The 11,159-nt window shown below is 34.7% G+C and overlaps 1 protein-coding gene across 3 annotated transcripts in view; it reads right to left on the bottom strand.

Moving 5' to 3' along the window:
- CNTN1 (contactin 1) overlaps positions 1 to 11,159 on the bottom strand; it is a 354,959-nt gene that overhangs the window by 156,350 nt on the left and 187,450 nt on the right. For all 3 annotated transcript variants that reach the window (XM_059185639.1, XM_059185640.1, XM_059185641.1), the window contains 2 exons: positions 5,803 to 5,934; positions 4,278 to 4,310 (listed from right to left, as the gene is read on the bottom strand). In XM_059185639.1, coding sequence (XP_059041622.1) covers positions 4,278 to 4,310; positions 5,803 to 5,863 — 94 coding nt within the window. In that variant the 5' untranslated portion in view covers positions 5,864 to 5,934. The remainder of the gene's footprint in view (positions 1 to 4,277; positions 4,311 to 5,802; positions 5,935 to 11,159) is intronic.

An 11,159-nucleotide genomic window follows, 5' to 3' on the forward strand; every position in this document is an offset into this window, starting at 1 on the left:
AGGATGTTTAGGGCTTGGACGTTGAATACTCAGGTGTTGTGATCCTTTAGGGTCTTGGGTAATAATACGTGATTCTGCAGTAATTTTCCGTAACTAAAATACAAAGGAATTGCTTTGAAGAACTCATAGCAATCAAATTTCTAGAACAAAAACTGGGGTCACGTTAGCAGAAAGACTGACTACATTTACCCTTGCATGGCTTTACCTGCCCAAGAGCCTATCATCTGGTGGCAGCCACTTCCTTGCCAGAAGGTCCACAGCTAGGGCCTCCAAATACTGTGTTTTCTTTAACTGTCAGGCATCTTCCCACACCGACTTCATGTATACCCCACTATGTGGCATACTCCACTTGAAGACCCTACTTTTATCACTTCACCTTCTAGGCTATCTCTAGTCTCTTTTAATTGATAACAGTAACTGTATCACAAAATAATGATAAGCTAGTGAATGCTATAAAATCATAATTAGAGATAGAAAAATGCTATATGAATGAAAATAATGCTAAGTAATTGAAGGGATCCTAACTGAAAAAAAATCATGAAAATCTGGGTAAAGTACTATAAGTACACAGGAAATTCTGTATCTGCTCTCTCCAGAATTTTAGTTTTCCTTGGTATTTGCTTGAAATATTAGCGTCATATGATAATCCCATTCTATCAATTAATGATTATTTCATCCCCTAATTCCCATAGAATAAGTATTATACTGCTATTTTATCTCTTCCCCTTGTTTTTGTCACTAAATTACAAAGGAATTAAAGAGATATTTTTTTCATTTTAGGTTAGGGTAGGTAAAATTGATACTGAGATAGCTGTATCTTATTATTAAAATAAGAAAGACCATAATTGAGAAAAGCTTCTAAAATAAAGATTTACTATCACATACTTAGTTACTAATTAAATATCTGAACATTACATGTTCACTATATGGAACTTAGTTGTATTCATTCTTTTATCTCAATAGGACACAAGTTGATTTCATTCAATCCAAAAAATAAAAAAGGAAGAGATTTTTAAGAGACATGGAAAAGAATTGAGTTAAGGTTTGATGATTTTTTTTAATAAGCCTTGGTGTACTTTATTTTTTAAATAAAAATATCTATGTATTTTTAATGTATATATTTTATTTAAAATTAGTCACATAGGCTATTATGATTATTATATAGTAATAGTTAAAAACTATTATATATCCAAGATAATATATTATATAGAATTCTCCCATTCATAAGTGGGGAAATAAACCCAAAACCTCAATTCCCACTCACTTATGTGATGTGTCAGATACTGTTGTGACTCACCAGTGCCCATCCTCCCCTTCCACCCTGATGATAAAGGTCAGATATGCTCAAGGATCAAAACCTCCCTCACATGACTCAGAAGTACAGGTTGACAGTCATTAATGCCACTATATTACTCCTTCCTATGACAAGCTTGGTGGTAAATTTGCAAGCCAACTCTGGACATTGAGGTGTTCAGAGGTCTATTAAGGAGGTCTCTTGCTTTTAAAAAGAAATAGATATGAGAAAAACATACACCTCTTTTACCTGTAGATGTTATGTCTACACATAATATCTGCAACTACAGCATGATTTGCAATAGGTTGAGTAAAAAGCCTGAGAGTTGACCACTGGGTTCACAATAGGTACATCACAGTGACATGGACAAGGCATTTTGGTTGAAGGTTGATGTGAAAGTTTGATTGCAGTAGGGTTCAAAGGAAAATATGAGTCAGAGAATTTGAAGACAGAAAGAATAGTCTTTTTTTTGGGGGGGGTAATACTAATGAAAAGAAGAATAGATAAGAAGGATATTAGCTATAAGGAATGGGGTTTGCAGAGAAATGATTTTTTAAATGAGAGAGAATACTGGAGAATGTTTGCATGTTGACAGCAATAATCCAGTAGAGGGAGAATCTGATGATGAGAAGACACAGGGGACAATTGCTGGGGCAATGAACTTAAATAAACCAGATGGGATAGGATAAGTGTACAAGTATAGGGTTTAGTATGGTGACATCATATATGAAACATTAGGAAGACAGAGTGTATGGGCATAGATGTAGGAGGAGAGTAAACGTGGTAGTGTCAACTTACGGAAATTATCTCCAAGTTGTCTCTCATACCTTTGTGTAATAGGAAGCAAAGTAAAGAGGGCAAGAAGCTGTTGGAGTTTTAAAGGGAGGGAAGCAACTATGACATGATCTAGGAAAATGAGAAAATGAATTCACTGGGGAAGTGGATTATGTTTGCTGGGCAGTACCAGCTGCTCATTTGAAGTTAGCAGTTATGAATTTAACTTGATGTCAGTCAGCATACATGAGTTTTTTTGTTTTTTGTTTTTTCTTAGTAACAATTAGCTGGGTGGTCAAAAAGTTTTGGAATATTTAGATATTTTAAAACTCTTCTCTCATCATAGATTCACAATACTTTTCTCTTGGTGTAATATTGTGTCCCCACAAAAAGATATGTTGAAGTCCTAATCCTTGGCAAATCAGAATGGGACCACATTTGGAAATAGGATGTTTATAGAAGCAATCAGGTTAAAATGAGGTCATAAGTGGCCCCTAATCCAATATGACTAGCAACTTCAAAAAGAGGTAAATTCAGACACAGAGGCAGACATGGGAGGAAGACATACACATGAAGACAGAGGTAGATGTTGGAGTCATGCTGCTGCAAGCCAAGGAATGTCCGAAGCTACTCAAAGCTGGGAGAGGCAAGGAAGAAGCCTTCTCCTACCAGTTACCGAGGCAGCAAGACTTCCTAACACCTTGCTATAGACTTCTAGCTTCCACAACTATGATATAATTCAATTTCTGTTGTTATAAGCCACCCAGTTTGAGGTCCTTTATCCAGCAGTCCAAGGAAGTAATACATGTATTACACTTACTAAATGAGTAGTACAAATACTTATCCCTTAAAGTTAATAATAAGCTATTAAACTTTTATGAATTAGTCTTTCCCAAATTTATTTGACAATAAAGTCCTTTTTAACGTAAATCCTACTAATATCCTGTAGAACAAGCATTTACTGAAATGCTTGGAGAAATACTGACTTAATACAGCCTACACTTCCTTACCTCTTTACTTTTATTTGTTCCACTTCTTTTATTTGGAAGTAGCTCCATTTCTAAGTTTTTGAAATACTTCAGGACTTCCTTCCTACTACTCCCAACATTAACTATTCCTTAGTTGCTCAAAGTAAATCTTTTAAAATGCTCAGTATATGTTTTCTTATAAATTTGTTGCCTACTTATCTTATTTCCTAGTATATGGTAAGCTTCTTGAAGTCAAAGAACCTATCTTTATATAGTGTACGTGCAGTGATCCATAACTCATAGGTGGAAACAGAAGTGGCTTTGGTGGAATTCATGCTAAGACTTTCCTTTCCCATAATCCTCATGGCAACCTACAAATGGAAGTTCTTCTGACCCACACTAGCATGAAGACCCCTGATTTGGCACGCAAGTTGTAGCCCTGGTTGCTCAGTGATTCTTTTCAATTTTGTAAGTTTCGAGTCTTAATATGTTCACTGAGTACCTGTGACATAGATGACTGTTTTAGAAACTCTCATATTCTTTTTTTTTTTAGTTCTCACAAGGATCTTGTAATTTTTACATATGGGGAAGTCGAGGATCATAAAAGGTGAATAATTTGTACAAGATCACATCACTAGTGAATACCAGGTTGACTATGCAAATCCCAGCTGTTCTTACTCTAGACTCTATTTTCTCCAGTATCCCATGCTGCCTCTATTTCTGGCAAGAAATGTTCAGTGGTTGAAGTAGAATCTAAATGAGCAGAATTAACAGTTATATTTAATAAATCATAAACAATAAATTCTGCAACATCTTTGGAGTCCTAATTAAACTGAATCTTAAGGTTCTGAGGTCACTAACTTTAGTTCTATCTTTTCAGCAAAGCAAGAGACATTCAAAAGTAAGTTAGGTGTTTACAATATTTAAAATATTGCTTCAAAATTTAATAGTATAAAATTGTTACAAAGCACGCAAGGAAAAAAAATACAGGCCACATGGAATATTTTCTATTGGCTACGATCCTTTAATAACATATTTGTTTGTGGTATATCCACTGAGTTCACTCGGGCAGTCAAACAAGTTGTCTTATGACCCCAGATAAACCATCTCACAAAATCCCCAAGTGATCTAATATTAACCATTTGCCTTTAAGTTTAGAGAGTTAATAGCTTAAAAGAGAGGTGAAATATGTTTCATTTGAGAAAAGCTATTTTTAAAAACTTACCCTTTCATCAACTTACCTCCATGACCATATCTTCTGTACCACGTAAACTCTAAAATAAAAGATAAAGCAATCTTAATCCCAAATCAGCTTTCAAGTTGTGGTTTCAAACATTAATCAAATAACTGAGATACTAGTTAATGAAATGACATTAGTGGACCTTTATTATTACAGTTGATGTATCATCACATGTTTGCAAGTACTTATTTCATGTCTTTGCATCTTATAGTTGCATTAAAATTTGTGGTCTATATATAAATATGCATGTAACTGTGTGGATAATTCCTGTGGCTATAGCAATGTCATTAAAATTCTCAAGCATTGATGAAAATTATTATATTTTATGAATTCTGAAGTCATAATAATAAAAAATACTCCCCAAAATAAAATAGCATTTTTATTGCCTTAATAATAAACAAGAAATGCAGTAGGATGCCTAGCAGGTTCATCACTGAAACAATCAATGAGGACTAATAAATGAAGGATAAGATCCATCTACATCTTGAACTTCATTAACAGCTCAACAAGTATTTACTGAGTTAAGGTTATTGAGATGAAAGTATTAGAAAAATTGATTGTTAGAAAAACATGCTGCTTCCAGATAAAAATATAATGCATCTCTCCCTGTAAGAAATATTTCTGAATCCTTACTTGTCTTTGAAAGATAGAGTTATAGTATTTGTCCTAAAACTAGAGCACTTTCAAAACTGCTTTGTTGTCTTTAATGCCCTTAACACACTGTAGATTATCTTAAAACTGTTTTTCACAAGACTGACCAACAAGTAATGAAAATTAAATTTTATTAACTTATAAATAAATAAATTAAAAACAAAGATAACAAATGTTTAAAGCTCATTACTTTCTAATTATTTTACTACATTCTATTTTTATTTAGTGAAAATACAATATAATGGTGAGCTGTTGTATACCTTTTCCAATAGCACATTAAATTATGTTAATTTGTCAAGGTTGGCCATAGTGGGGATATTTACTCCCTGGCAACTGAAGAATGCTACACAGTAGGGTTATTTTTCCTCTCCCAGAGGTCCACATTTTAAACATTTACCAGCTTACCACTAAATAAGACTGATTAAATCTTGTGAAATTTTACTTGAAAATAAAAAGAAAAACAGGGTTGACTTTAATATATATTTATACATCTGACACAGATGTCAAAAATATTAATTTTAACTTCATGTACCAGATTTAATAAAGTGAATACACACATATTGATTATATTGACATAATTTACGAGACTACATAAAGGATATTTCTTTTTTTTAAAAAAACATCTTAATTTCATGTTTTCAGCGTTCCAAGATTCATTGTTTATGCACCACACCCAGTGCTCCCTGCAATACATGCGCTCCATAGTACCCCCCACCAGGCTCCCCAACCCCCCACCCCCTTCTCCTCCAAAGCCCTGTTTGTTTCTCAGAGTCCACAGTCTCTTATGCTTTGTCTCCCCCTCTGATTTACCCCGATTCACTTTTCCTTTCCTTCTCCTAATGTCTTCCATGTTATTCCCAAAGGATATTCCTTACCTGCTAAACAGGCTGTAAAAGATAGTATCACAAGGTGACTGACCAGCAGCCACATTTTCATCTTGTATGTATAAATATTTGTTTTTATTTTCCAAAAAAGCTTTAGCTTTATGGTAGCTGGATAATAAACACCTGCATCAAAAACAGAAGAAAAGGGGTGGGGAAAGGAAGGGAAAAGGATAGGATAGAAAAAAAAAAACAGGAAAGGTAAATGCTCCTCATTTGGGGTCTACAATATTATCGGTTTCATTTTATGTTATGTTTCTTGTTTATAGAATAAGTTTTAGTTTATTTAAATATATTTGTGAGCACATGTTTTATGAAGCAAGTAGACTTGGTACCAGAGGGTTATCACCTGACTCCAGGGTTGACACTGTAGGAACATGAGCAAGTCACTCAATTGGTGTCTTCTACTTTTTAACTCTATCGATTGAACCTGACAGTACTTTTTGTACAAATGGCATAGTTGTGAACATTTCCAAATCAATCAATTTAATTTGAAGATCAAATTTAACTGAAGGACTGGTAGGAAGAATCAATTAAAGATATTATGGTTGTTTTTCTTTCAAATATTATTACAATTAGTGATAAATTACTAATGTACTAAATAATGAACATCATGGTTTTTTGTCGTGGTTCTTCATTTTGTCAAAGTTTTCACAAACAGCACATATAGAAATACCCTGGGTACTTGTCATGAAATGTTTCCCCATTAATGGCAACACTTATACTATCCCAACCATTTTAAAGTGTACAGTTCACTGGTATTGTGTAAATTCATATTGCTGAGCTACCATTACCACCACCCAACACCACAGGTTTTTACATCTTTCAAAACTGAACCTCTTATACAATAACTCATCAGATTTTCTCCTCTAAGCCCAATATCTCCTCCTCCAAGTCCCTGGCAACCGACAGTCCTCTCTATTTTTCACCTCCTCTTTTTCCCACACCCCAGTATCTGATAAACTCCATTCTACTCTCTGTTATTATGACTTCAAATTTTCTCGTCCGTTCTTCAGCTTGCAACTTACGGCAAGTTGTTCAATCTCTGACCCTAGTTTCCTTCATGTGTAAAATACGGAAAGAACGACTATTTCATAGGACTATTCTAAGACTTGTGTAACATTGTGCATGTGAAATATTTACTATGAAAACTATTTAATAAATATTAATTTTTTATTCTGCAAGGCCATAGGCCCATAAGGTCAGGGGACATGTCTCTTGTTCATTGTTGCTTTTATAATGCCTGGCACATAGAAGTTCTCGATATACATTTACTGAACTGAATAAATGAAGGAATGAATGGACCACCCAATAACTATTCCAAAGCATTTGCCATAAACAAACCGAAATTTAACTTTAACTCCTTAAAATAAGGGTAGGATGGTGAAAATAAATAACAAGGAATGCCTTTTATTAGAGTTTTGTTCTTTGTTAGGGATTATTGCTACTTATAAACATAGTTTAAATATAGTCGTCTAACTAGCAATATTTTAAAGCATTTTTTAATATGCACTTCACTGAGTGTCGGAAGTCTGTCTTCTAATCTGAATATTCACGCTCGAGTCAGAAGGAAAAGTTTTCATTATTTTGAGCTTGTCTGTGTCATACCATGCTATCTTTTCCTTCACTCCAAAATATTGCCTATTTCAATAGGACACTGAGTCATCAGCCTGACAGCATGTAATTTATTTCATTTAATGGGTTTCTTGCTGTTCAAATATAAAAGCATCTTTCAGATCTTGTCCACACATTTGTTTTCTGCTAGAGACTTGTTCTATTGTGTCACCAGTTATCCTATCATTTGTGACTCCCTGATCACATTCCCTAAGCAGCGCTGCAGAGGAGAGAGGCAGAGAGGCTGAAATCCACTCCTGCTAATGCAGAAGAAACTGCTTTTCTTCCTTCTCTGGAGGACATACCATTCCGTTATTCACAGCTCACTCCCCAGCCCCCACAGGCCTGAAAGTGCTGCAGCAAATGAAACAAATGAACAACTCTGACAGAGACGTGCCACTTACAGGAGCAGACCTTTTTCTTCTCAGTGGCTGAAAATACATAATGCTTACAAGCAGGAACCAAGGATGCATTCCTGTCCCTGAGGCCGCACTGTGCTGGCCAGCTCCCTGAACTTGCTGCCCTTGAGCCCCGTGGCTTCTCTACTGGCGGCAGCATCCCCCAAACCATCACAGATCTCTAGGTGTCTAGTGACTGCTGTAACCCTGACATGTATTAGCACTTCCCCAATTTCCAAGGAAATTCAATTTCTTTTCTCCCCCATCCTTTATTAAATGTCTTAGTCACACTAAAACAACATGTTACCATAAGACAACATAGTGTGGCACACTATATTCCTTCCTTGCTTTTCCTTCTTTTTTCCCACACTTGTCTTGTTCACTACTTCTCCCTTTCTAATTTAGACAATGCTAGTGTTCTCCTTTGAGTATTTTGGTCCATATCCAGATATTCAGTTTTCTGTTGTACAAACACTATCTAGCTCTTATGTTTAGTTCTGGCATAGGCTAATCCACATGTTATTTTAAAAAGCTTCAACAATACATTGGCAAGCATTTAGCCAACAACAATTATGTGCGAAGTATTCAGTACTGTTATATAATTAAAAGATTATATAATTAAGGCCAATGCAACTAATATTTCATTTAACTGATGGTCATACAATCATTTACTTTGACAGAGAACAAGATTTTACAAATACTGATAAAATATTAACATATATAATCAAATGGTCACATCTCTATTTTGGAAAGAAAAAAAGACATCTTGATCTACCCTCAACACAGTTTATGAAAAGCCATGTCAGGGTGCCTGGGTGGCTCAGTGGGTTAAAGCCTCTGCTTTCAGCTCAAGTCATGATCCCAGGGTCATGGGATGGAGCCCCCAACCCCCAATAGGGTTCTTTGCACAGCAGGGAGTCTGCTTCCTCCCCTCTCTCTGCTTGCCTCTCTACCTACTTGTGATCACTGTCTGTCAAACAAATAAACAAAACAAACAAACAAACAAACAAAAACAAAAATAAAAAAGAAAAGCCATGTCAAAAAGAATATTTACTTATGGCGTTCATACTATTTCTGAGAAACATTTGCTATACAGTATTATTTTCAGAAAACAGTTAAATGAAGCTTATTGGAATTGAATGCAGATTAATATAAGTGAAAAGACACCAATATCTCCTACTCTACGTTATAAGAGCAGGGGACATTTTATCCTCAGACTCATTTTCTGAAATTCTGCTTCTGCTATACAAGTCACTTAATCTCCCTGAGGAGTCAGTCACCCAGTCTGTATAATGGAAACCCAAGTTCCTTCTTCACAAGATTGTGAATACTAACACGTATATGGCTATGGATACGTGTGTGCATGTACGTGTGTGTGTAAGTAAAAACCCTACTAACATGTACAAAACACAAGTAAATATTAAAGTGGAATAAATTAAATTTTCCAGAAATAAAATTAGCTTTTGAATCTAAAAGACTAAAAGACACCACCCTTTTAGAAATGGGATATTATATATTTAAAAGTTAAGTCCATTAAACATCTTCATGTCAATATTCTATATCTCCGATTAATTTTCAGATGAAATCTAACTTAAACATCGGTGACACATCTCCCGCTCACTGAATAACTGCATACTTTAGACATTCATCTCCAGCCTCACACTGACTTCTTTAAACTCTGTCATCAAGTTAATATTATCTTCAACAGTTTTCCTGCAAAGTCAGGAACAATATTGTAGCAGCTTCCTGCTATGATCAAATATACTTAGCAAAACTTTCTGAAGAACTTGCTGTTCAAAGCCAAAGAGTAAGAGCACACATTCATGGAAAATACCCCATTTTCTGAAAATGAAAAGGAAAGAGTATCCTTTCTCAGAACAGTCATCTATTGTTCCACTAGCAGGTAGAATATAATAGTCTTTAGACTGCAACCATCTTAGTCCCTGAAACAGCCCACCACTCGATTTTGTGTGAAGTATATGGAAAAGGAGGAGCGATACAGTAGATTTCAAAACATTTCAATAAATGTAACATCACCAGATTGTGAAACGTGACTGAAAGGCTTCTGAGAAAAAAAAAAATTTTAAGTGCTTTGAAGATACAGATATTAATTGAGTGCTGACAGCACAACCTGCATTGTATAGAACAATTGACTACTCACATTTTTAGATAATTAGATTTATGATTAAGCTAATTACCCATTTATTTTTAAAATCATGTAATACATGCAGAGAGACTTAAAAATAGTAGAACCCCTGCTTGTGATATTTATAGCACATTATTTTTCACAGGCTAATTTAAGCCAGTGATGTCATACAAGACTATAATTGACGAAGTCACGGTTATTCATAGAGGTAGTTTCAGGAAATCATCGCTTTTAGGTAGTAAATAGAAAGTCCTACATATATTTTGTCCCACATTTTAGGAGTGTATGTATATAAGGTTAGGTATCTCTTGAAATCTGAGAAAATGAAGAGAGGCCTTGCTGATTCCAAACTATCCCCTGCCTACCATCCCATGAAAATGACATGGTGCCAATTCTACCCAATTATTTTGCTTGAAATTATAAGATTGAGATACTAATGGAAAATGGAAATAGTAATCATGAGCAAATCAGGCAATATGATTTTCTAAGTATTTGCAATTCCAAGAATTACTGATTCAGTCAATGAACAAGGGAGGAGATGTTTTATCAAGCAAGATTTAAAACTCAAACATATATTTATGAGATTCCACTCAACTTCTTTCCTATCAGTGTATTAATAAGAATCCATTTATTAATCAAGGACAAATACATATTTTATTATACTTTGAATATAGTGCTGCTTTTGGCAAAGAATTACTATTCACAAAAACAGATGAATATCAAATAAAAGGTAAAATATGACAGGTGAGTTTTGGTACAAGTTTGGAAGGATACTGGGAAACAGAACTGATAATTGCTGTGTTGTCAATGATCTGCATAAAGGATCAGTGAAAGCAACTGAATGGATCCAAATAATGGGTAGGGATGTTGAAGATAACAAGGAAACCTCAGCTAATGGGTTAGTGCTTCCCAAAATACAGGCTAGGACCTACCTACCTTAACAGCACTTGGATGTACTTGTTAAGAAAATACAATTCTGAGAAACTCCCAAGAAAGTTAGAGTCTCTGGGGAAATAACCCAAGTATTTACATTTTAATCAAGCTTCCCAGGTAATGTGTAGGCATACAAAGTTCAAAAACTATTGTAGTAAGTATATTAAGTAAAGTTCAAAATATTTCCAACACTTAAAGAGAACAATCAAAAAAAAAAAAAAAAAGAGAGAGAGAGAGAGAGAGAAAGAGAGAGAACAATC

The sequence above is a fragment of the Mustela lutreola genome, chromosome 8 (genome assembly GCF_030435805.1).
Source record: "Mustela lutreola isolate mMusLut2 chromosome 8, mMusLut2.pri, whole genome shotgun sequence".
NCBI classification, from domain to species: Eukaryota; Metazoa; Chordata; class Mammalia; order Carnivora; family Mustelidae; genus Mustela; species Mustela lutreola.